Raw genomic sequence first — 27,186 nt, 5'->3', positions numbered from 1 at the left:
CCGCTTCAGTCAAGTTAAAGTGTTTAGTTGTCTGGTGATGTGTGCTTTGCTACGCGCTCAGGTGCCAGAACAGTCTGATTTAGCTTCAGGGTTTCAAGTGGTTGCCAGGTGGTTGCAAGTGAATTGCTAATGTTTTGTTATTATACTTCGTGCACTCTTTCATACAAAAAAAATCAAATAAAAAAAATAGTTGGGTTGGATTACAGTCCTGCTAAAATATAATTCTAAAACACTTGAAAATAATGGCCTTCAGTCCTCAGTCATCTCACTGTTTGCCAGAAACTCTTTATGGCCTTTGGAGAAGCTTTTGGTTCTCTAATCACATAAGCTGCAGCCCTTCTAGTCTGACAGAACATGAGTGACAGAACTCTTCTTACACTGAACCTTCCACCTGTGAAACCTCTAACTTCACTTCATAAACCTCCATCTTCCACCTCAGTGTCCACCACCAGCACCTGGAGTTGTTACCACAGATTATCCTATAGACAGATTCCTGAGCAGCCACTATCACAATGGATGTTTTTAAACGATTCACCCAACATCATGTCCTCAGCCTCCTTCAGCATATAACAGTTGAGTACAGCAGGCCTCCTTCTACCTCTGCTCCCAACAGCGACGACAAAACCCTGCTCCTTCTCAGCATCTGAGAGTTTATCACAACCCTCAAGTTCTCGCCACACTCAATCTGGATTCATCTGCTTCCTTCTACTCTAGATGTATGCATTCTCACACATGATCAGATCACAGGATTAGTAGCTTTTGTTTCCTGTCAGAAAGATTAGAAAAGTGCATGAGTTAAGACTTCTTTTTTCACCCAGTTTCGTCTGCCTGTGTAAACCTTGGAGCAGCTTTGTGTTTTCACATTACTACAAATAACTTGACTTCATGAAAACAGTGTATCTTCAATAAATGGACATACAAGTTCGTGTTGACAACTTACGTCCTGCCTCCTCGTCATTGAAGCTACCAAGCCACTTCAGTCAAGTTAAAGTGTTCTCGCCACACTCTCCATCTGGATCCATCTGCTTCCTTCTACTCTGGTGATCTCATAGTGATCTTTATCCTGCCTGGGTCTAAGAGCCAAAGATCATTCTGTTTCTACCTTATAAAATAAAACATACATAAAATAATACTAATAGTCTTTTTTCCTCTTTAAAGTCTCTTCTGATTGAAATACATTGAGTTAAAAATGTGTAAATCTATAATTCTGCTACTTCTGCACAAGCTGCAGTCCGTGTGGTCTGATATATCTTTCCCCTTACTGTGAAACTTATCTCACATGATATTATCATCATGATTTTTGTCATGAAACCATTGCCACAAAACATTGGCTTCTGAAAACTGCTATGGTCTTGACTCAGTTCTTCCACTTGTCAATTACTAATTTTTCATTAAACTCACTCAGGAATGGAAAAAGTACAGTACTAAAACTAAAAATACTAAAAGTCTTTATTCCTCTTTAAAGTCTCTCCTGGTTGAAATACATTGAATTAAAATTGTGTACTTCTAGAATTCTGCTACTACGAGTGCAGAGGCTGCAGTTCGCCTGGTCCAATAAATCTTCCACCTCACTGTTAGCTTTAGAATTAGCATTCCACTTGTGACTAGAAACCAAAGACCTTTAGTTCGTAATACAACTTAGAAATCATACATTTCCTCCAGCTAAAGAGTCTAGTATGTTTGGAAATTGATTACTACACTGAGATCAGTGAATAGTGAATTATATTTTAAAATCTGCTTTTATTGTACAAGAAAGCAAAAAGTATTTATTTTCTTTAAATGAGCTTGATTTAATAGCTTGTTAAAGATGGTATTCCTAAAGACATGATCGAGTTCACACATGGGGACCACAGTGAAGGGTCTCACCAGCACCAAGATGGCCCATCACGGGGCTGATCCAGCAGCTGGTGAAGGGGGGTGTTGAGACAGACCAGATGCACAACAACCAGAAAACCTTGGAGGTGATCGTGAACACAACAGGAGGATCACAGCACCATGCAGAGCATCCTGCCTCATGGGGACGATGATTAAAATGATGCATAATGATGACACAAATAAATAATTATAACAAAACACTAACATTGCTTAAGAGTATTTAAATCCAATCATGAATGCACATTGCAATAACCTACAAGGTTAGGTGTAAGCTCAGTTAAGAAGCAGGTGCCGTTGCTTGTTTCATCCAGCTTCAAACTGTCATGATTACACAAGTTATAAGAGAATAAGTATTTCATCTACAGATGAGTAATAAATAGAAAATGAGGAAAGGTAATAGAGAAAGGGAAACAGAGAAACTTCAGATGCTTTCAAACTAACTAAGCTTGCCTTTCAAAGTCTACAAATCTCAACACACCTGACACTGGGAGATTTTGTAGAAACATGTTGACCAGAGAGACTGTCTCCCAAATAGTAAATAAGAGAATGTCTTTTGGAAGGACGCTGTTCTAAGGCCAAAACTTTTGGTACACTTTATGTTGTTCTTTACTTTGTGACCCTTGTTTGAGAGTGTCGCAGGGAGCTGGAGCCTATCCCAGCTGAACCCAGCTGGGGTTCAGGTCAGGCGAGTTTGCTGGTCAGCCAAGCACAGTAACACCATGGTCATTGAACCAGCTTTTGGAACCTTTGGCAATGTGGGCAGGTGCCAAGTCCTGCTGGAAAATGAAATCAGCATCTCCAAAAAGCTTGTCAGCAGAAGGAAGCATGAAGTGCCCTAAAGTGTCCAGGTAGATGGCTGCGTTTACTGTGGACTTCAGAAAACACAGTGGACCAACACCAGCAGATGACATGGCACCTCAAGTTATCTCTGACATCACTGAAACTTCACACTGGACTTCAAGCAATGTGGATTCTGTGCCTCTCCAGTCTTCCTCCAGACTCTGGGACCTTGATCCCCAAATGACATGCAAAATTTACTTTCATCTGAAAAGAGGACATTGGACACCCAAGCAACAGTCCAGTTCTTTTTCTCCTCAGTCCAGGTAAGACGCTTCTGGCATTGTCTCTGGTTCAGGAGTGGCTTGACTTGAGGAATGCGACATTTGTAGCCCATGTCTAGGATTCGTCTGTGCATAGTGGCTCTTGATGCACTGACTCCAGCCTCAATCCACTCCTCGTGAAGCTCCCCCAAATTCTTGAATGGATTTTGCTTGACAATCCTCTCAAAGCTGTGGTTATCTCTGTTGCCGGTGCACCTTTTCCCACCACACTTTTTCCTTCCACTTAACTTCCTATGAATATGCTTGGATACAGCACTCCGTGAACAACCAGTTTCTTTAGCAATGACCTTTTGTGGCTTTCCCCCCTTATGGAGGGGGTAAATGACTGTCTTCTGGACATCTGTCAAGTCAGCAGTCTTCCCCTTTGTTGTGTAGCCTACTGACCCTGAGCCTTTAAATGAGAGACCATTTAAAGGCTCAGGAAACCTTTGCAGGTGTTTTGAGTTAATCAGCTGATCAGGATGTGACACCATGAGTTTCCAATATTGAACATGAGTTTTAGGTTTTCATTGTCCGTAAGCCATAATCACCAAAATTACAAGAAATAAAGGCTTGAAATATTTCATTCTATGTGTAATGAATCTAGATAATATATGCGTTTCACTTTCTGAAGTGACTGACAAATAATATTGATTTTGATTTTTTATTCTATTTTTTGAGCTGTAGCTGTATATATATATATATATATATATATGGACCCTGCATGACACAAACCCTGAACTATCCATCCACACACTTAGTGCGCTAAAGATACAAACTGTATACAAACTTGCAGAAAAGCTTAAAATAATAATGTTTTTTGTCACGCCATGCTAAAATATAGGTTGACATATTCAAAAGACACAAGTAACTAAAGTAAATGGCTCAGTATCATTTTGCTAAAATACTGTCCAGTCCTGAAAGCTAAATGGTAGACTGCATTGAAACAGACTTTTTAACTGTTTTCTTTTCCGACACTAATTCTGGATTAAATGTCAGAAGTCACATTTATTTATCTGTTAATACAGGAGTAGACATAAACGAAGAAACACTTTGATTTTAGGGTCAGCACTGTGAATACAAGCATGACAGGTTTGATTCTCAGTCAATTTGCGCATGCAAATAAGGTGTTACCTGGTATGCGCGAGTAATGCTGCGCAGAAGCTCTGGTGTTTACCGTCCTGTATTTCTCTTCTTCACTTCACTCCTCTGAACGATTTCACCTCTGCAGCTTCTCCCGGCTCCGCAACAACAGCACCAAGTAGGAGTAGTCTTTTTTCCTCCTCTTTGTAGCCTTGTTTTACAAAAAATGGGATTGTTTTGAAAGTTTCGACTGCGTAATGCTGGTAATATGACAAAAATATGCATTTTGTTATAAAATGAAACTCAACTTTTACAACACCACAAAACTTCGTTATTCCACTAATGTATCTCAGTGAGACTAACAATGAATGTGTGTTATTGAATGTCTTGATAGGGTGTTTAAAGGGAAGCATTGCTTTTTCTTTGTTTAAACCTCGTGGTATTTCGCCAATGCTTTGTATCGGACAAAGATTGTCAGACGCGTTGCTTCCAGGAAGTGTCCAATATTAATGCGCATATAAACATGCTAAAGTCTGTTTTCTGTGTAAATCTCGTTACCCTGTCCGATCTCTTCAGAAAGCACATCTGTCCTTACGCACAACAGGATGATGCGTTTCTGCGTAAATGTGCACCATCCACCTGTTGTGGTTGCAACATATTTTTGTGTTATTTACAACATTACAATGATAACGAGAACAAAAAGTTGTAAATTAAATAAATAAACATTATTAATACATGGGCAATATTTCACATGGTACAATACTCTGAAATCTGAAATTCCTGCAGCTACAAGTAGTTGTATTCTATTTGTATATTTGAGAAAGCCTGTGCGGTACCTAGTAGGTGTCCAGAAGAGTCCAGTTAGTGACAGATAAATAGATAGAAAGTCAGTCAGTTTTCAGTCAAGCTGTAATTCCCCAAATTCCAAAACATTTGTTAATTTACTCCTTAAACTGTTGTTAAATAACAATCATGCACTGTATATGAGATCATGCAATGACCCTGAATTTCTGTTCTTTTAAACAATCCTTGCACTCAACATTTAATCCGATTCAGACAACAACTGCTAGAAGGTCTTAAAAAACTACAAATATGTTTTGGTCATGCTTGCAGGAATAGCTACATGAACAATATAAAAAAAATAAAACTAAAAGAGCTTATTTCAGGCAGTCCACTTGACGTAATTTAAACATGTCTAAAATGTTGTCTAGAATGAAACAGACCTTTTTTAATACTTAATCACTTACTCTTATCTTGAGCTTTGAAGATTAGCTCACACCGTGTTTGAAACAGTCAGCCTGAATAAAACCTGTTCATTACGTTTTCTTCAGGTCTCATAGTATGACTGTGCACATTTCATAGGTTTGGGTTTTTTACTTGTCATTTTTAATTGTCATCGTGATTCAGCAAATTCTTTGTGTTTGATAAATATCTGTCAGAGTTTATTTGGATAAATAGCACAATGACAGCTTTTCATATTATTTATTCTTCTGTGATTAATCAGTTTCATGTGTGTTTAATGAGTGAGTTCATACTCTACTCTGTCTCTCTTTGTGCAGACATGTCAACCAAGGTTGCTGTGGTAACAGGTGGTAACAAGGGCATCGGTCTTGCCATTGTCCGAGCCCTCTGCAAGCAGTTCCAAGGAGATGTTTATCTCACCGCCAGAGATGCGTACGTACAGTAGCTCACCTGGACCAGACTGATGTTTATAGACCTAAACAATTTTACTAAAATGATGCAGACAAATTATGCATTGTTTCTCATCTTTAAAACACTTAAACATTGGTTGTTTTTTTTGTTTGTTTGTTTTTTGTTCTGCTACAAAGCCTGTAAGATGTTTTTCAGTTACATCAGATATGAAGGGCCAAAAACATCCTCAGGTATTAAAGCCAACCAGTTTAACATTCAAGAAGTCTAATCAGCTTCATCAGCATTATGATTATGTTGATATCAATCACAAGGTGAACAAAGCTTTCTGATGCACTGAGTCACTGTAGGGTGGCAAGGTGGTTAGCACTGATGCGTCACAGCGAGAAGGTCCCGGGTTTGCATGTCCTCCCTGTGTCTGCGTGGGTTCTCTCCGGGTACTCCAGCTTCCTCCCACTGTCCAAAGACATGCTGGTTAGGTTAATTGGTGATTCTAAATTGGCCGTAGGTGTGCATGTGAGTGTGAATGGTTGTCTGTCTCTCTGTGTTAGCCCTGCGATAGACTGGAGACCTGTCCAGGGCGTACCCCGCCTCTCGCCCAATGACAGCTGGGATAGGCTCCAGCAGACCCCGCAACCCTTAACAGGAACAAGCGGTGAATACAGAAAATGAATGAATGATTGTGTGGTGACATCTGCAGGCCAAATGTTGGTATTGCATTTGCCTTTGGATGGCATAAACATGAGATAGATAGATAGGTCTTTTGCAACTGATAGTAAGGATTAAAATTACTGTTTCAGTTCAAATTTGATAAAATTTAAAGTACAGAAGAGCACACATGAAAAACACAAAAACAGAAATTACACACAGTTGTCATTGTAAACCCGTTGGTTCGAGTTGTCGCCAGCAGATCTGCTTCTTATAAGAATAAACTAAGGGTAATCTAAAACTTTGTGCTCCTGCTGCAGTGGTCGTGGTCAGGAAGCAGTGCAGTCTCTGTCCTCAGAGGGACTGAAGGCCATGTTTCACCAGCTGGACATCGACGACCTGAACAGCATCAAGACGGCTGCAACTTACTTCAAAGAGAAGTATGGAGGAGTGGACGTCCTCGTCAATAACGCCGGGATCGCATTCAAAGGTGGGATTACAATATAGGGTGCTTTAATTATTATTTTACCCCTGAGATCAACTGATGTGAAAAAAAGGACAGTACTTTTGACATTTGGAATAAGATTATTCATTAATTAAAGATTATTCATAAGACTGTGAATGATGAAATAACAGAGACTTGTCTTTCTCTTCAGAGGCAGACACGACTCCATTTGGTGTCCAGGCTGAGGTGACCCTCAAGACAAACTTCTTCGCCACCAGAGACATGTTGACTCACTTCCTGCCGCTCATCAAAGCTGGAGGTACGTACGCAGACCTGGATCCGTTCTTCCAAGTAGTAGAAACTGTTTATTCACATTTTACACACTCCATTGTCTTTAAATGTAACTTTAAATGTTATTTTAAATGGAATCAGTTTTGCTGCGATTCCTTTCCTTTTCAAGACAATTTAACAGCTCAGTTTTTCGATTTATGCGGTTTTACACAAAGGCATGATGTGCTGTTTGTTTATTGGAGGCCTCTGCATTTGCTAAATTGCCATAATCTTTCACTTTGTGGTCACCCACAAACAGGCATCAATGTAGAAACATAAAATCAGCTTCCCAGTGGGCATCAGGACAAAAAAATAAAAAATAAAAACATCCCAGACCTTAATCTTTTTCTGTAACAAGGCACAGGCTTTGAGAGTTCCATCTCAGCAGGTCTCCCTGCCCCAATCTACATGTACAGAGACTGTATACAGGCATGCAAACTGGTCAGGGGTCAAAAAGGTGAGAAGAGTGTGAAGAGGGAAATGGCCACGAACACCCCCCCCCCCCCCCTTGGTAAACAGAGATTTACAAAGACAACAGACTACAAATTCACTAATTTTTACCAAAAAAAAAACTTTTGAAACTGTTTTTCCTCGGGCCTGAAGGGCATATTTCACTGCCGGGCCTTTATTTTACTCAAGCACATCGCGGTCCAGGCCTTTATTGGAAGGAGGCCAGAATTAGAGGCAGGCCTTAATTTCTATTTGAGCAAAACGAACTACGAGTAGAATGAATAAAAACAAGATTTTGTGTCTATTTGAACCTATAAAATACTAGGTTCATTTATTGAAAACGTACCGTTACCATAACATGGTATGCATACAGAATATTAACAACAAATGAGCGGCGCGACGCGGTCGGAGCGCACTGAGGACAGTGAGTCCGCTGCCGGTCGGCAGTCGCGCCGGGAGCGAGTGGGACCCGTCCCTCCCCGCACGGAGAGAGGGCGCAGTGAGCACTGATTCCACGACCCCAGGGACCCCAAGTGAGATGCGGGGGGTCGCTGTAAAGCTCGCGGCCGGAGCCGACGAGCCACCTTCGCCCCGAGCACTTCCAGGTCGACCCAGAGCCGGTCGCGGCGCACCGCCACGGAGGAAATGCGCCCGGCGGGGGCCGGCCGACGCCGGGGAGAGGTCCCGCTGAGGGGATCCTCCCACACCGTGCCGCCGAAACCCTGACCCGCCGAGATGACCGGCCTTTATTTACCTCCGCTGACAGCGAGACCGGCAAATGTTGGAGACCCGGCCGCTAATGGAATACAGGCCAATATTAGAGGATTTACGGTATATAGAACATTATATTATTATATTATTAAAATATATTAAAATAAAAGTCAACGAGTAGGCTACCCCCCCCCCCCCCCCCCCCCCCCCCAAATATTTTCTCCTCGGATTTGCACGAATCACATAAGTCACCCAATTTGGATTGAAAACGGCGAATTTCGCCGAAAGGTGAGGAGTTTGCATGCCTGTGTATAGGGACTTCCAAATATATTACAGCTGCTAAATGGGTGTCTATAAAGCAGATTTAAGGGTCTGAATACTTTCTGTTGTTTTTTGTCCCACATTGGGGAAATAATTGCAGTAATATTAAATCTACAAGACAATTAAGAGCTTAAAAAAGGGGGATAAATCTGATCACAGCTGTCATTTTAGTTTTTTTGTTATAAATGTTGAGAACGCTGCAAACAAATTGTTTCATGATCAGTTCACAGCCTCAGACATCCTTCGTGTGTGTTTTAGGTCGTGTGGTGAACGTCTCCAGCCTTCTCGGCTCCATGACTTTGAACAAGTGCAGCCCGGCCCTCCAGCAGCGCTTCCGCAGTGAGGACATCACAGAGGACGAGGTGGTGGGACTGATGCAGCGGTTTGTTGACGAGGCCAAGAAAGGAAAGCACAAGGAAGGCGGCTGGCCCGACACGGCGTATGGCGTGTCTAAAACTGGACTGACGGTATGACTGATCAGACCTCAGGTTTCCGAAAAGTATAAACTGGGCTAAACCAGGCCCCAAACATTTCAGAAACTCAATGAAATGTTTCTCTAATGCCACATTCATATAGACAGTGATTGTAAATGTACTTGTTTGTCCTCAGACCCTGTCCATGATTCAGGCTCGCCGTCTGTCCAAGGAGAGACCGAATGACGGGGTAATTTAAAACATCAAGAGTCAAAACAGTGTGGAAATAATGTAAAATGGGTGGTTTTGTTTCCAGTGAAGCCTTGTACATGTAACTGACAGACGTTTTTGTTGTGCATTTCTTTTCATATATTCAGATCTTGCTGAACGCCTGCTGTCCAGGATGGGTGCGAACCGACATGACCAGTTCCAAAGCCCCCAAGTCACCAGAGGAGGGCGCCATCACTCCGGTCTATCTGGCCCTGCTGCCGCCTGGAGCCACAGAGCCTCATGGAAAATTTGTCTCTGACAAGGAAATCAAGCCGTGGTGAAACGGGTCGAAGGGAGCTGAGTGTCTGATTTGCCAAAAATATTCATGCAAAATGAATTTTCCCTTCCTAAGAGAAATGCATTAGATTAAGTGGTGATCCTAATAAAACCAAACTCCATTACTAAATTGTTTCCCTTTGCCTTTTGTACACCAACATTTATATGTCTTTGCAAGTAATAAGTAAACTTGTCATATCTAGTTGAAGCTAAATGTCTTGAAATATGAAAAATAAAATGACATGTCACTGCTGCTGTTTACTGCATGTTGAGGAGAACCAAACCGAGTGTTGAACCTCAACTTCTTGTCTCGATGCTTGTGTTGATACTAGAGGAGGGGCTGCTTAATGACCCGAGACATGACCAGACAAAAAAAAAAAAACTTTTATAGCATACTTCTGAGTAATTGCTACCTTTGTAGAATAATGAATTTGACAAAAACTGGAAAAACTCAGCAGTAAAAATGATGGAAAGGCTTAAATCTAACATGTTTATGTGCACACCATGCACATATGTCCGCACATCTGGATCTTAAATTAGACTTGAGCTGCTACTGACGCTACTCATGTGAAGGTAAGTACATGGGGTCACATCTTTTATTTATATCGTCTGAATAAATTTCAAGCTACAGGTTTAAACTTGAATTTGAAATCAAGTCCTTTATGTTGCAGAATGCCGTCATCTAATGCAAAGCAAGCACTGTTTATTCATTTATCAAAGATTTATATTTACAATAGTGCTCTCACTGAATAGATAAATTTTGCCTCACTTATTCTAGTCCACACCTTTTTAAGGAACGGATTCAGGATTAGAACATAAGTCACCTGAGATCCGTAGGTGGGACAGGACTAAAAGAGAGAGATGATAAAGAGGAAAATACTGAGAGACAATGAAACCCTCTGAAAGGAGCTCACAGTTACCAACTCACCAGACTCCACAAACTAAATCACACATTCTGCAGAAAGGCGCATTTGATTTCACAGTGTTTTCTGAATCTGATTTCCTCATTTCATTTTTAGAGGAGTTCACATCTGGGATAAAGTGTTTTTCTGCACTTAATCTTAAAACAGTGCCTCGGGAACACTGAGCACCTCCACTGACACGTTTCCACAATACTGGAGCACTTCAACACCTGTTTATTTATATCTGCATGGGATACACTAACCAATCAGCCTCCAACACCAAAACCATTAACTTAATAAATTATTAATCAGAAACATCCATATCACAGACAACTAGTGCGCTGGATACTACTAACAACCCTTCCACCAAAGATTTAATTTGGATACATTAAGACTTTCTGTGAACTGTTGCATACATTTCTGGCTTTAATGTCGGACCTTGCTGCAGTAGTCTAAGGGTATTTTGCTGCACCCACTAAATGAGTGGGAGGAGTTCTCAAGGAGAAAACGTTTGACTAATAGTAAATATTTCTGAACAAGTTTTGTGCACTCTAGGAAAAAAACATGAAGGGTGTTCCGACTACGCGCGCTGAAGCTGCGCACAAAACTTCCTCTCACTTTCCTCCGTATATTCAGTTCTCTTCTGACCGGCTTCCACGCTGCTGCTGCTTCACTCTTCTCCTCAACACCAGCATCAAGTAAGAATCCCCAGTTCCACTTCCTGTTAGTTAGTTAGTTAGTTAGTTAGTTATCAGCTTGATTACGCACAAGTGTGAATTGCAGGCGCATTTGTTTGAGAGTTTCATCTGCGAAAAGCTGTCACGATATAAAACTATTTTTATTATTTAAAAATTTTAAATGATATCAGGTTCAATTTGGATAAACATAAACTTACAGTCTTGGTACTGCTGGATCTAACCGCCGCCTTTGATACAGTAGACCATCACATTTTATTAAACAGATTGAAGAACCTGGTCGGCCTCTCTGGTACTGTTTTCAACTGGTTCGTCTCATACCTCACAGATCGCCACTTTTTTGTGAGTATGGATACATGTTCCTCAAGAACCCATGAGATCAAGTGTGGGGTTCCCCAGGGGTCAATTTTAGGTCCAATTCATTTTAATCTATACATGATTCCCCTTGGGGATGTCATCAGGAGGCACGGCATCAGCTTTCATAGTTATGCTGACGATACACAACTGTACATGGCCGTGTCTCCTGATGAAACAGGGCCTATTGATGCCCTTTTTAATTGCATTTTAGATATCAAGTCATGGATGGCAGCGAATTTCCTGCAGCTCAACCAGGACAAAACAGAGGTTTTAGTCATTGGTCCTGAAGGCCAGAGAGAGAAACTTTTAACAAAATTACAAGATTTTAAACCATCTCAAATTGTAAAAAACCTGGGCGTGATTTTTGACTCTGAGCTCAGTTTTATCCCACATATCAAAAACATAACAAAGATTGGTTTTTACCATCTTAACAATATAGCCAGAGTCCGCCCATTTCTCTCTCAGGCCAGCACGGAGGTACTGATGCATGCTTTTATCTCTTGTTGTTTAGATTATTGTAATGCCCTGCTCTCTGGTCTTCCCAAAAAAAGTATCTCTAATCTCCAGCTATTACAGAACTCAGCTGCACGAGTGCTGACAAGGACCAGAGGGCGGGAGCACATTACACCTGTTTTAAAATCGCTGCATTGGCTTCCCGTGCGCTTCAGGATTGATTTCAAGGTTCTTTTACTTGTTTTTAAGTGTCTTAACAGTCTTGGGCCTTCTTATTTATCTGACTTACTTTTACCATATCAACCCTCGCGGACCCTGAGGTCCTCCGGCACTGGCCTTTTAACCATACCTAAAGTTAGATCCAAAACACACGGGGAGGCGGCTTTTAGTTATTATGGTCCCCGATTGTGGAACAGCCTGCCGGAGAACCTCAGGGCCTCAGAGACTGTTGATGTTTTTAAAAAGAGGCTCAAGACCCACCTTTTCAATCAGGCTTTTAATTGACTTTGTAAATTATTATCTTCCTCCTTTTAATCAGACTTTTACATTTTAACTATATGCTTTAGCTACATGTTTTTATCTATATTGTACGTTTTTATCCCATTTTACAGTTTTAGTTTTTAGTCCCTCAGTTTTTAGCAATTTTTAGCTTTTAGTAGTTTTTATCAGACTTTTTTGTCATTTTCTTTTCCATTTTTATTTCTTAATTATATGTTACAAATACATGTTTTAATTTTATGAGCTGAAAAGCATTTTATCTACATTGGTCGTTTTGTCCTATTTTACAGTTTTAGTCCTTGGCTTTTAGCCCCAGTGTTTCCTCATGGGGGCCGACCACACTGGGAGTTGCTGCTGGTCTACTCACGGGGGTGCTGTCCTATGGGCGGCTCTGGCCCTGGTGGCTGGAGGGCTTTGCACCTTGGTGTGGGGCCTCCTGTCGACCCGGGTCGGGGCTGTCTCTCTATGGCAGTGCTCCCTGTAGTCGTGGGCTGGAGGCCCTCTTGGTGTGGTTGGGCCCCAAAGGTGGCTCTTTCCTTGCTCCAGGTCTCGGTGTCTAGCCATGTCTCTCTTGTGCGGGGTGTGTGTGGGGTGTGTGTGTGGGTGTGTGTGTGTATGTGTGTTGGGGGTGGGGGGTGGGGGTGGGGTGTGTGTGTGTGTGGGGGGGGGGTATGTGTGTGTGGGGGGGGGGGTATGTGTGTGTCTCATGTCTCTGTGTTCTTATGGGGTGGGAGGGTTGGATTTTTTGTTCTGTTTTTGCTGTTTTTAGCCTCTGTGAGGCACTTTGTATTGCTTTTAATAGGTATGAAAAGTGCCATATAAATAAACTTGATTTGATTTGATTTGATTTAAACCTGTGTTACCACAACTCACAACTTTGTCATCTTATCACGGAGTTAGTTTTATATTTATCTAATTGTATCTCATTAAGAGACCATTTATCAGACATGCTGATATAAAGACCCCCGCCTCTCGCCCGATGACAGCTGGGATAGGCTCCAGCAGACCCCCGCGACCCTTAACAGGAATAAGCGGGTACAGAAGATGAATGAATGAATGAATGAATGCTGATATAAAGAGCGTAATAAGAAACATACGCTACTAAGAGGAACAATTGCAGTCCAGAGCAATCAATTAACGCGACTGATAGTAAAAGTTGCAGCGTGCTTTAATGGTTAACTCCTTACACTTAGTTCAAACGTTATCATTATATGCGTGGTATTTTGCCTCATATACAGTCTGTGGTCTGGATACTGTGTTCAGTCACTGAATGACTGTGCTGTGACTTCTAACTGGTTAATACATAGCTAACATAATGCTAAAATAAATTATCTACTAATGACACAGTTATTGAGGTAATAATATATCTATAAGAGATCTCTGTTCAAAAGACAAATTGCTACATTATCCTATATGAATGACTTCTACATAATTAATACTCGACCTCCAATAAGGTCAAATAAATCTCCTTCAAAGTTATTCACAAATTCTATCGAGCAAAAAAAGGAAAGAAAATAATAGCGAGGTGTATTTTGTTTATTTTTTTATTTTTAATTTTTTGCTCGAAATGTCCAGAAACCGTTGTACATTTGTTTTGCCATTGTTCAACTGTGATAAATTTCTGGCAGGAAAATATCTTATTTATTAATGAGTATATTGACAATACACTTGTTTTGCTCTGGAGGAATGTATTGTTTAGTCTCTTAGAAAATAGAGACTATAATAATATTCTATAAACAGGATTTCAAAGATCAAAGGTCAAATAGGTATTCATTGTCATTTCAACCACATATAGTGGGTGCAGTACATAGTGAGATGAGAGGACGTTGCTCCAGGACCGTGGATGTACATGAAGACATAGGACTAAGTACAGTACAAGGGACTGGCCATAAAGTGTGCATGTGCAAGCATGTGCAGACAGTACAAAACAGTGCAAACAGTGGGTCGCTGTCCCATCACAGGGGCAGCACCCTGACTAACCTCTCAGGGAGGGCAACTGTTGCTGTGATGTAAGATGATGATGTGTTATTACTGTTACGGTTTATCCGGGGAAGGTAGGACCCAAGTGCAGGACAAGTGCGGAGAGTGAGTGAGGAGGCAGGCGTGGGCAAAAAAAAATAAGTTTAATTAAACAAAAGGAAACAAAAGGCGTTGCTGAAACGGCAGGAATGCCAGCAAACAAAAAACAAAACTTTCAAAAGACAAAAAAGGTAACAAGAGACGAAGGCAAAAAACACTAGAAACACTGGAGACACACAGGGGTGGTAAAAACACAGTAGAGTGACGCGACGAGGAACAAAGGGGAAGGCAGGGCTATATATGCACACACGAGGAAGAGAGGGGTGACGAGACACAGGTGTCAGCAAATCAAGAGACAGACAAGGAGGAAACCAATCACCGAATGAAAAGCACAGGGAAACACAGGGAAACACAGGGAGTAATGCGACAGGAAATCAAAAAACTTAACAAAATAAAACAGGAAACAGGAAAACAAGAAACATGAACAAAACTCAAAACGCGAACACAGAAACCACAGACACAGAACCATCACAATTACTGGCAAATTAACAAGAGGACTAATTAGACATTGTCACGTGACTTTTGTTTTTTAACTGTTCAATACAGCCAGTAATCCATAAATGGCACCATAACATTAAGATGCGCTCCATAGATTGCTTACACTTCTAGGCCTCATCTAGGCCAGCTTCGTACTGGACATGGCAAAAGTCATTTCTTTCAGTACTATGTTTAAAATCAGAAAGCTGTTAAAAACATAATCGCTTGGACAAAATTAATTATTCCCCTAGTGTTTTTCTGTCTCTCTTTATGTATGTTTGTATTTTTTTCTTTTTAGAGCACCACTGTGATGGATGTTTTGCAATTTTGCTGTGTCATGCATACAGTAACAATAAAGGATCTTCTATTCTATTTCTTTCCTCTCTGTGGAACTTGAAACAATATACACACACACAACAAGCTGGGTTCAGCTTTAGTTTTGACTAGTTGTGTCTGGACCAGATATGGCATACATGCAACATGCTTGTTGTAGGGTCATGGTAAATGGTCAGGTGCTTTACAGTCACACTGACACATCAACCCATTCGTTCACACAAGCTCACACATTCATTTGCAACTCAGGGTTCAGTGTCTTCTGTTTCAAGGACACTATGGCTTTGAACCACCAAACCTCTGGTTTGTGGGCAACATGCTTCACCTACTGACACACAGGCATCATGTGTGAGTTTTTGAATACAGACTTTATCTATATGGGAATAAGTTAAATTGCCCTTTCGTAAGACGTGTGAATCCTAAATTATTATTAATCGATAACACTATTATAGATTGCTTAGAGCAGTCTTCTTGAAAAGGGCAGCAAGTGAAAATGAAAATTAATCTTTCAAAATGAATACGTAGATCTACTTCTCAGCCACAGAATATCTTCTATAAACCTATTATGATTGTTACTAATACTATTATTATTATTAATATCATGTTTCCATATCTGGTCATGTTATTTCTGCGTGGTACTTGTGCTGTTCCCGTGTATTTTGACGTCTTGAATTGCCGGCTAGCTTATAGGATTAGTTCACTCCCTTTTTATAACAGTCAGGCTGAGTAAATCTGGTAAAACCAGTTGATATTATCTAGATGTCTAGATGAATTCTTTATTTAGGATTAAATTGTCATTTTAGGTTACGTGTATGTTTTGGAGAAATATATGCCCTGAAATTATCACCATGACACAGCAAATCTGATCTGATTTCAACATGGCTGACTTCATAATTGACTCATACTCTACTCTCTCTCTCTCTCTCTCTCTTTGTGCAGACATGTCAACCAGGGTTGCCGTGGTAACAGGTGGTAACAAGGGTATCGGTCTTGCCATCGCCCGAGCCCTCTGCAAGCAGTTCCAAGGAGATGTTTATCTCACCGCCAGAGATGCGTACGTACCATAGCTCACCTGGACCAGACTGATGTTAATAGACCTAAACATGTTGCAATATCATTACACAACTAAAATGATGTAGACAAATATCATGTTTCTGCTTCGTTTCTCACTTTTTAAACCCTCAATCGTCATTCTTTTATCCTGCTACAAAGCTGTTTTGCCCTAAACAAACTATGTCTTATGAAAGAAAACACAATAACTAAGCCTACAATTTGTAAAATCCATTGTCTTATAATTTAAATCCCCTAAAAAGTCAGTTCTAAACTCACAGATTTAACGCTTCTGTTAATGAAATGAAATTTAAAGGGCCAAAAATCTGACTTCCACCAAATAATCTTAAAACAGAATCAAAATACCCCCCAAAATAAACCCCCTGACCATATTTCTCTAATACTATGGCTCATTACATGTAACATAAAATATAACATAAATACCATGGTAATCTAGGTTTCATATCTTCATGGTAGTTCTGAACCACTGCAAGTTAAAATGACAAAAAATACATTTCTTACGGGGTCTGAAATGCAAAAATCTGCCTCGTCATAGTTGTGATAGACGTGGGTGTGGTCAGAGTGGAAGCCCTTTTGCCGTGACTTTTTGCCTTCTTCCACATCAAACCAGTTAGACAAGTCACAGGCAAAAAAACACACAAAGAGGAATGTGAGGTGGAATAACGTTGGGAGATTATTCATGTATCCATATAGCAGTACCATAGAGAACGAAGATGGTCTTTAGAATCAAAATGCACATTGATCAAGCTCTAACTGAAGCCCATTAGTTCAACCAGCAGATCTGCATATTCAGTCCATAAAGTTAAAGTGAATGAAAACATTGTTTTTTTTTTTTGCTCCTGCTGCAGCGGCCGTGGTCAGGAAGCAGTGCAGTCTCTGTCCTCAGAGGGACAGAAGGCCATGTTTCACCAGCTGGACATCGACGACCTGAACAGCATCAAGACGGCTGCAACTTACTTCAAAGAGAAGTATGGAGGAGTGGACGTCCTCATCAATAACGCCGGGATCGCATTCAAAGGTAGAATCATCCTTCAAATAATATGTTGCGATGATGTAAAGAACATTACATTATAGCTAAGTTCTAGCCTGGAAGCCTGAACAACTTCCCTGAACTCTTACTCTGCAGAGGCAGACACGACTCCATTTGGTGTCCAGGCGGAGTTGACCCTCAAGACAAACTTCTTCGCCACCAGAGACATGTTGACTCACTTCCTGCCGCTCATCAAAGCTGGAGGTACGAACGCAGACCTGGATTAATTTTGGTGATGAAATATTTGAGGTTACCGACAAAACACACATAACCAAGTCGCATTTAGCTGTATTTGTGACCTTGTTGATAGATGACAAACTTGCCTGACCTTCACTGAGCGACACACAAACACATAGTAATAGCTCCAGACATCCTTCGTGTGTGTTTTAGGTCGTGTGGTGAACGTCTCCAGCCTTCTCGGCTCCATGAGTTTAAACAAGTGCAGCCCGGCCCTCCAGCAGCGCTTCCGCAGCGAGGACATCACAGAGGACGAGCTGGTGGGACTGATGCAGCAGTTTGTTGACGAGGCCAAGAAAGGAGAGCACAAGGAAGGCGGCTGGCCCGACACGCCATATGGAGTGTCTAAAACTGGACTGACGGTATGACTGATCAGACCTCAGGTTTCTGAAAAGTATAAACTGGGCTAAACCAGGCCCCAAACATTTAATAAACTCAATGAAATGCTTCTCTAATGCCACGTTCATATAGACAGTGATTGCAAATGTACTTGTTTGTCCTCAGACCCTGTCCATGATTCAGGCTCGCCGTCTGTCCAAGGAGAGACCGAATGACGGGGTAATTTAAAACATCAAGAGTCAAAACAGTGTGGAAATAATGTAAAATGGGTGGTTTTGTTTCCAGTGAAGCCTCATACACGAAACTGACAGACATTTTTGTTGTGCATTTCTTCTTCTTCATATATTCAGATCTTGCTGAACGCCTGCTGTCCAGGATGGGTGCACACTGATATGACCAGTTCCAAAGCCCCCAAGTCACCAGAGGAGGGCGCCATCACTCCGGTCTATCTGGCCCTGCTGCCGCCTGGAGCCACAGAGCCTCATGGAAAATTTGTCTCTGACAAGGAAGTCAAGCCGTGGTGAAACCGGTCGAAGGGAGCTGAGTGTCTGATTTGCCAAAAATATTCATGCAAAATGAATTTTCCCTTCCTAAGAGAAATGCATTAGATTAAGTGGTGATCCTAATAAAACCAAACTCCATTACTAAATTGTTTCCCTTTGCCTCTTGTACACCAACATTTATATGCTTTTGCAAGTAATAAGTAAACTTGTCATATCTAGTTGAAGCTAAATGTCTTGAAATATGAAAAATAAAATGACATGTCACTGCTGCATGTTGAGGAGAACCAAACCGAGTGTTGAACCTCAACTTCTTGTCTCGATGCTTGTGTTGATACTAGAGGAGGGGCTGCTTAATGACCCGAGACATGACCAGACAAAAAAAAAAACTTTTACAGCATACTTCTGAGTAATTGCTACCTTTGCAGAATAATGAATTTGACAAAAACTGGAAAAACTCAGCAGTAAAAATGATGGAAAGGCTTAAATCTTACATGTTTATGTGCACACCATGCACATATGTCCGCACATCTGGATCTTAAATTAGACTTGAGCTGCTACTGACGCTACTCATGTGAAGGCAAGTACATGGGGTCACATCTTTTATTTATATCGTCCGAATAAGTCTGTGCACTGAGATGCATTTCAAGCTGCAGGTTTAAACTTGAAGTTGAAATCGAGTCCTTTATGTTGCAGAATGCCGTCATCTAATGCAAAGCAAGCACTGTTTATTCATTCACCAAAGATTTATATTTACAATGGTGCTCTCACTGAATAGATAAACTTTGCCTCACTTATTCCAGTCCACACACAACCAGAAGAACTTGCTCCAGTGCCCTGCATGCTTGAACTCACCTGAAAAAGCGGGGGGTTTTTTTGTTTGTTAGTTTTGTTTGTTTTTTTAAGGAACGGATTCAGGATTAGAACATAAGTCACCTGAGATCCGTGGGTGGGACAGGACTAAAAGAGAGAGATGATAAAGAGGAAAATACTGAGAGACAATGAAACCCTCTGAAAGGAGCTCACAGTTACCAACTCACCAGACTCCACAAACTAAATCACACATTCTGCAGAAAGGCGCATTTGATTTCACAGTGTTTTCTGAATCTGATTTCCTCATTTCATTTTTAGAGGAGTTCACATCTGGGATAAAGTGTATTGCATTTAATCTTAAAACAGTGCCTCGGGAACACTGAGCACACGTTTCCACAATACTGGAGCACTTCAACAGCTGTTTATTTATATCTGCATGGGATACACTAACCAATCAGCCTCCAACACTAAAATCATTAACCGAATAAATTATTAATTAGAAACATCCATATCACAGACAGCTAGTGCGTTGGATACTACTAACAACCCTTCCACCAAAGATTTAATTTGGATACATTAAGACTTTCTGTGAACTGTTGCATACATTTCTGGTTTTAATGTCGGACCTTGCTGCAGTAGTCTAAGGGTATTTTGCTGCACCCACTAAATGAGTGGGAGGAGTTCTCAAGGAGAAAATGTTTGAGTAACAGTAAATATTTCTGAACAAGTTTTTTGCACTCTAGGAAAAAAACATGAAGGGTGTTCCGGCTACGCGCGCCGAAGCTGCGCACAAAACTTCCTCTCACTTTCCTCCGTATATTCAGTTCTCTTCTGACCGGCTTCCACGCTGCTGCTGCTTCACTCTTCTCCTCAACACCAGCATCAAGTAAGAATCCCCAGTTCCACTTCCTGTCAGTTAGTTGGTTATCAGCTTGATTACGCACAAGTGTGAATTGCAGGCGCATTTGTTTGAGAGTTTCGTCTGCGAAAAGCTGCCACCATATAAAACTATTTTTATTATTTAAACCTGTAAGTGTTACCACAACTCACAACTTTGTCATCTTATCACGGAGTTAGTTGTTTATTTATGTAAATGTATCTCATTAAGAGACCATTTATCAGACATGCTGATAGCGTAATGAGAAACCTATAGGCTACGCTACTAAGAGGAATAATTGCAGTCCAGAGCAATCAATTAACGCGACTGATAGTAAAAGTCGCAGTATGTTTTAATGGTTAACTCCTTACACTTAGTTCAAACGTTATCATTATATGCGTGGTATTTTGCCTCATATACAGTCTGTGGTCTGGATACTATGTTTAGCCAGTGAATGACTGTGCTGTTACTTCTAACTGGTTAATGCATAGCTGACATAATGCTAAAATAAATTATCTACTAATGAGACAGTTATTGAGGTAATAATATATCTATAAGAGATCTCTGTTCAAAAGACAAATTGCTACATTATCCTATATGAATGACTTTTACATAATTAATACTCGATCTCAAATAAGGTCAAAGAAATCTCCTTCAAAGTTATTCACAAAATCTATCGAGCAAAAAAAATTGTTTATTTTTCTTTTTTTGCTCTAAATGTCCAAACACCGTTGTACATTTGTTTTGCCATTGTCCAACTGTGATAAATTTCTGGCAGGAAAATATCCAATTTATTAATGAGTATATTGACAATACATTTGTTTTGCTCTGGAGGAATGTATTGTTTAGTCTCTTAGAAAATAGAGACTATAATAATATTCTATAAACAGGATTTCAAAGATCAAAGGTCAAATAGGTATTAGACTTAGACTTAGATAAACTTTATTCATCCACAAGGGAAATTGCTTGGTCACAGTAGCAGTAACACTCTTAAGAACCACGGATTAAAGATAAGCAAAATGTACAAATTAGCATATTAGTATATAGACAAATGTACAAGAAATAGAGATAGGATAGGAATAGGAAGAATATGATAGTAAGGTGCAATAGTGTCCATTACCATGACTAACATGGAGTTATCTGTTACAGAAAGGTGAGTTGTTGTAGAGCTGCACTGAGAATGGTATGAAAGTAGTCAGAGAAGAAGTAGAAACTATTCATTGTCATTTCAACCACATATAGCGGGCGCAGTAGTGAGATGAGAGGATGTTGCTCCAGGACCATGGATGTACATGAAGACATAGGACTAAGTACAGTACAAGGGACTGGGCATAAAGTGTGCATGTGCAAGCATGTGCAGACAGTACAAAACAGTGCAAACAGTGGGTCGCTGTCCCACCACAGGGGCAGCACCCTGACTAACCTCTCAGGGAGGGCAACTGTTGCTGTGATGTAAGATGATGATGTATTATTGCGTACACTTCTGGGCCTCATCTAGGCCAGCTTCGTACTGGACATGGCAAAAGTCATTTCTTTCAGTTCAAAATCAGAAAGCTGTTAAAAACATAATCGCTTGGACAAAATTAATTATTCCCCTAGCGTTTTTCTGTCTCTCTTCATGTATGTTTGTATTTTTTTCTATTTAGAGCACCACTGTGATGGATGTTTTGCAATTTTGCTGTGTCATGCATACAGTAACAATAAAGGATCTTCTATTCTATTTCTTTCCTCTCTGTGGAACTTGAAACAATATACACACACACAACAAGCTGTGTTCAGCTTTAGTTTTGACTAGTTGTGTCTGGACCAGATATGGCATACATGCAACATGCTTGTTGTAGGGTCATGGTAAATGGTCAGGTGCTTTACAGTCACACTGACACATCAACCCATTCGTTCACACAAGCTCACACATTCATTTGCAACTCAGGGTTCAGTGTCTTCTGTTTCAAGGACACTATGGCTTTGAACCACTAAACCTCTGGTTCGTGGGCAACATGCTTCACCTACTGACACACAGGCATCATGTGTGAGTTTTCAAATACAGACTTTATCTATATGGGAATAAGTTAAATTGCCCTTTCATAAGACGTGTGAATCCTAAATTATTATTAATCGATAACACTATTATAGATTGCTTAGAGCAGTCTTCTTGATAAGGGCAGCAAGTGAAAATGAAAATTAATCTTTCAAAATGAATACGTAGATCTACTTCTCAGCCACAGAATATCTTCTATAAACCTATTATGATTGTTACTAATACTATTATTATTATTAATATCATGTTTCCATATCTGGTCATGTTATTTCTGCGTGGTACGTGTGCTGTTCCCGTGTATTTTGACGTCTTGAATTGCCGGCTAGCTTATAGGATTAGTTCACTCCCTTTTTATAACAGTCAGGCTGAGTAAATCTGGTAAAACCAGTTGATATTATCTAGATGTCTAGATGAATTCTTTATTTAGGATTAAATTGTCATTTTAGGTTACGTGTATGTTTTGGAGAAATATATGCCCTGAAATTATCACCATGACACAGCAAATCTGATCTGATTTCAACATGGCTGACTTCATAATTGACTCACACTCTACTCTCTCTCTCTCTCTCTCTTTCTCTTTCTCTCTCTCTCTTTGTGCAGACATGTCAACCAGGGTTGCCGTGGTAACAGGTGGTAACAAGGGTATCGGTCTTGCCATCGCCAGAGCCCTCTGCAAGCAGTTCCAAGGAGATGTTTATCTCACCGCCAGAGATGCGTACGTACCATAGATCACCTGGACCAGACTGATGTTTATAGACCTAAACATGTTGCAATATCATTACACAACTAAAATGATGTAGACAAATATCATGTTTCTGCTTTGTTTCTCACTTTTTAAACCCTCAATCGTCATTCTTTTATCCTGCTACAAAGCTGTTTTGCCCTAAACAAACCATGTCTTATGAAAGAAAACACAATAACTAAGCCTACAATTTGTAAAATCCATTGTCTTATAATTTAAATCCCCTAAAAAGTCAGTTCTGAACTCACAGATTTAACGCTTTTGTTAATGAAATGAAATCTGAAGGGCCAAAAATCTGACTTCCACCAGATAATCTTAAAACAAACCAAAATAAACCCCCTCACCATATTTCTCTAATATTATGGCTCATTACATGGAACATAACATAAATACCATGGTAATCTAGGTTTCATACACTATATTACCAAAAGTATTCGCTCACCCATTCAAATGATCAGAATCAGGTGTTCTAATCACTTGGCCTGGCCCCAGGTGTATAAATTCAAGCACTCAGGCATGCAGACTGTGAAACAAGACATTTGTGAAAGAATGGGCCGCTCTCAGGAGCTCAGTGAATTCCAGCGTGGAACTGTCATAGGATGCCACTTGTGCAACAAATCCAGTCGTGAAATTTCCTCGCTCCTAAATATTCCACAGTCAACTGTCAGCTCTATTATAACAAAATGGAAGCGTTTGGGAAAAACAGCAACTCAGCCACGAAGTGGTAGGCCACGTAAAGTGACGGAGAGGGGTCAGCGGATGCTGAAGCGCATAGTGCAAAGAGGTCGCCGACTTTCTGCACAGTCAATTGCTACAGAGCTACAAACTTCATGTGACCTTCAGATTAGCCCAAGTACAGTACGCAGAGAGCTTCATGGAATGGGTTTCCATGGCCGAGCAGCTGCAGCCAAGCCACACATCACCAAGTGCAATGCAAGGCGTCGGATGCAATGGTGTAAAGCACGCCGCCACTGGCCTCTAGAGCAGTGGAGACGCGTTCTCTGGAGTGATGAATCACGCTTTTCCATCTGGCAATCTGATGGACGAGTCTGGGTTTGGAGGTTGCCAGGAGAACGGTACATTTCAGATTGCATTGTGCCAACTGTGAAATTTGGTGGAGGAGGAATTATGGTATGGGGTTGTTTTTCAGGAGCTGGGCTTGGCCCCTTAGTTCCAGTGAAAGGAACATTGAATGCTTCAGGATACCAAAACATTTTGGACAATTCCATGCTCCCAACCTTGTGGGAACAGTTTGGAGCGGGCCCCTTCCTCTTCCAACATGACTGTGCACCAGTGCACAAAGCAAGGTCCATAAAGACGTGGATGACAGAGTCTGGTGTGGATGAACTTGACTGGCCTGCACAGAGTCCTGACCTGAACCCGATAGAACACCTTTGGGATGAATTAGAGCGGAGACTGAGAGCCAGGCCTTCTCGACCAACATCAGTGTGTGACCTCACCAATGCGCTTTTGGAAGAATGGTCAAAAATTCCTATAAACACTCTCCTCAACCTTGTGGACAGTCTTCCCAGAAGAGTTGAAGCTGTAATAGCTGCAAAAGGTGGACCGACATCATATTGAATTCTATGAGTTAGGAATGGGATGGCACTTCAGTTCATAGAATGAGTAAAGGCAGGTGAGCGAATACTTTTGGTAATATAGTGTATCTTCATGGTAGTTCTGAACCACTGCAAGTTAAAATGACAAAAATACATTTCTTATGCTATTAAGGGTCTGAAATGCAAAAATCTGCCTCGTCATAGTTGTGATAGACGTGGGTGTGGTCAGAGTGGAAGCCCTTTTGCCGTGACTTTTTGCCTTCTTCCACATCAAACCAGTTAGACAAGCCACAGACAAAAAACACACAAAGAGGAATGTGAGGTGGAATAACGTTGGGAGATTATTCATGTATCCATATAGCAGTACCATAGAGAACGAAGATGGTCTTTAGAATCAAAATGCACATTGATCAAGCTCTAACTGAAGCCCATTAGTTCAACCAGCAGATCTGCATATTCAGTCCATAAAGTTAAAGTGAATGAAAACATTGTTTTTTTTTTTTGCTCCTGCTGCAGCGGCCGTGGTCAGGAAGCAGTGCAGTCTCTGTCCTCAGAGGGACAGAAGGCCATGTTTCACCAGCTGGACATCGACGACATGAACAGCATCAAGACGGCTGCAGCTTACTTCAAAGAGAAGTATGGAGGAGTGGACGTCCTCATCAATAACGCCGGGATCGCATTCAAAGGTAGAATCATCCTTCAAATAATATGTTGCGATGATGTAAAGAACATTACATTATAGCTAAGTTCTAGCCTGGAAGCCTGAACAACTTCCCTGAACTCTTACTCTGCAGAGGCAGACACGACTCCATTTGGTGTCCAGGCGGAGTTGACCCTCAAGACAAACTTCTTCGCCACCAGAGACATGTTGACTCACTTCCTGCCGCTCATCAAAGCTGGAGGTACGAATGCAGACCTGGATCCATTTTGGTGATCAAATATCTGAGGTTACCGACAAAACACACATAACCAAGTCGCGTTTAGCTGTATTTGTGACCTTGTTGATAGATGACAAACTTGCCTGACCTTCACTGAGAGACACACAAACACATAGTAATAGCTCCAGACATCCTTTGTGTGTGTTTTAGGTCGTGTGGTGAACGTCTCCAGCCTTCTCGGCTCCATGAGTTTAAACAAGTGCAGCCCGGCCCTCCAGCAGCGCTTCCGCAGCGAGGACATCACAGAGGACGAGCTGGTGGGACTGATGCAGCGGTTTGTTGACGAGGCCAAGAAAGGAGAGCACAAGAATGGCGGCTGGCCCGACACAGCATATGGACTGTCTAAAACTGGACTGACGGTATGACTGATCAGTTTGTCCGCAAGTTTGTAAATGTTAAGGTTAAAATGTGTGAAACAACGGAGGGAACGTCAAATGAGATGATTCAAATCAACCTCTAAACCCTAAAAATGTGATAATCTCTGAATGAAATGCTTCTCTAATGCCACATTCTGATTAATTTTGTGTCCTCAGACCCTGTCCATGATTCAGGCTCGGTGTCTGTCCAAGGAAAGACCGAATGACGGGGTAACTGAAATATAATGTCTTCAAATGTTGTGTTAGTAAAGCCTCATACATGTAGCTAACAGAAATGTTTGTTTTTATGTATAGATCTTGCTGAACGCCTGCTGTCCAGGATGGGTGCGCACCGACATGGCTGGTGACAAAGCCCCCAAGACACCAGATGAGGGCGCCATCACTCCAGTCTATCTGGCCCTGCTGCCGCCCGGAGCCACAGAGCCTCATGGAAAGCTTGTTTCTGACAAGAAAGTTCAGCCGTGGTGAAATGGGCTGAAGGGTGGGGAGTCTACAGATTTGATCTACAATTTTAAACACTTGCCACAAGTTTTACACAGACTTTAAAATCTGTTACAGCTATTAAATTTGAAGAGTGGAAACATTTCCTGACTAATGGCAACACATAAATACATCAGTCTTAAGGTCATGACTGCCCATTTATGGACCAAAAACAAGAAAAACAATGAACTATTTCGAAAATAGCTGTTTACGAGTGTGTCTCCTGCATTATATGCAGCAAGAATCATGCTGAAATCTTTATAAATGCTGACTAATGTTCATTTTCACTTTGGTAGTTTAATGGCATCATGAAATCAAATGAGATGTCTTTCTCTGTATGTAACCTACTGTATATTTTAGTATCTGGCCCTTAATTATTAAATAAAAAAAACTTTTTTGTAGGAATTTCTGAAGATATTTAAGATTTTATTAACTGAAAAATGCTGATGACTCATCCTGCACCAAGGGGCGTGTCATTTTGTCTCTAATAAAAAATTATTCTCATTTTTTGTATATCCTTCCCTCATGCCTTTCTTCTTCACCAGTAGCAGGGCTGGGTGTGGCTCTGTGACCATATAGGCAGTGCCAGCTCAAAGATTCAGTGCTGACCAAATCAGAGCAGAGATGTTGGACTCCTAGCTTTCTAGTTTTTACAGGAAACATGTAAATACTCATACAGAAACAAAAAGGGCTCCACTGACAGTTTCACGGATACTTTTTTGTGTCTTTTACATGAAAAGCAACAAATTTGCCTTAACTGAGGTTAGAATTCCAGAGATACAGGGGGTGCCACCTTGCGAGTTTGGAGCCAGAGTCTGA

At 41.0% G+C, this 27,186-nt stretch overlaps 3 protein-coding genes across 3 annotated transcripts; all 3 read left to right on the top strand.

The window, feature by feature from the left end:
* The first annotated feature begins 3,724 nt into the window (after positions 1 to 3,724).
* Positions 3,725 to 9,684, top strand: LOC311500338 (carbonyl reductase [NADPH] 1-like). The gene is made up of 7 exons (XM_084561680.1): positions 3,725 to 4,236; positions 5,618 to 5,732; positions 6,677 to 6,846; positions 7,013 to 7,120; positions 8,872 to 9,080; positions 9,223 to 9,276; positions 9,404 to 9,684. Exons 1-7 carry the CDS (start codon positions 4,092 to 4,094, stop codon positions 9,575 to 9,577), a joined length of 975 nt encoding a protein of 324 aa, XP_084417806.1. The 5' UTR covers positions 3,725 to 4,091; the 3' UTR covers positions 9,578 to 9,684.
* A 6,623-nt stretch (positions 9,685 to 16,307) lies between these two features.
* LOC311500339 (carbonyl reductase [NADPH] 1-like) lies at positions 16,308 to 18,684 on the top strand (the record flags this gene model as incomplete). The annotated part of the gene is made up of 6 exons (XM_084561681.1): positions 16,308 to 16,420; positions 17,286 to 17,455; positions 17,564 to 17,671; positions 17,858 to 18,066; positions 18,209 to 18,262; positions 18,394 to 18,684. 6 exons carry the CDS (start codon positions 16,308 to 16,310, stop codon positions 18,565 to 18,567), a joined length of 828 nt encoding a protein of 275 aa, XP_084417807.1. The 3' UTR covers positions 18,568 to 18,684.
* Positions 18,685 to 22,746: 4,062 nt separating this feature from the next.
* On the top strand, positions 22,747 to 26,832 carry LOC311500340 (carbonyl reductase [NADPH] 1-like). The gene is made up of 6 exons (XM_084561682.1): positions 22,747 to 22,986; positions 25,089 to 25,258; positions 25,367 to 25,474; positions 25,661 to 25,869; positions 26,044 to 26,097; positions 26,182 to 26,832. The coding sequence occupies exons 1-6, from the start codon at positions 22,793 to 22,795 to the stop codon at positions 26,353 to 26,355; spliced, it is 909 nt and encodes a 302-aa protein (XP_084417808.1). The 5' UTR covers positions 22,747 to 22,792; the 3' UTR covers positions 26,356 to 26,832.
* Positions 26,833 to 27,186: the final 354 nt, after the last annotated feature.

This window comes from Chelon labrosus (assembly GCF_963514085.1).
Source record: "Chelon labrosus genome assembly, chromosome: 15".
NCBI classification, from domain to species: Eukaryota; Metazoa; Chordata; class Actinopteri; order Mugiliformes; family Mugilidae; genus Chelon; species Chelon labrosus.
This window is presented reverse-complemented; position numbering and strand designations above follow the sequence as displayed.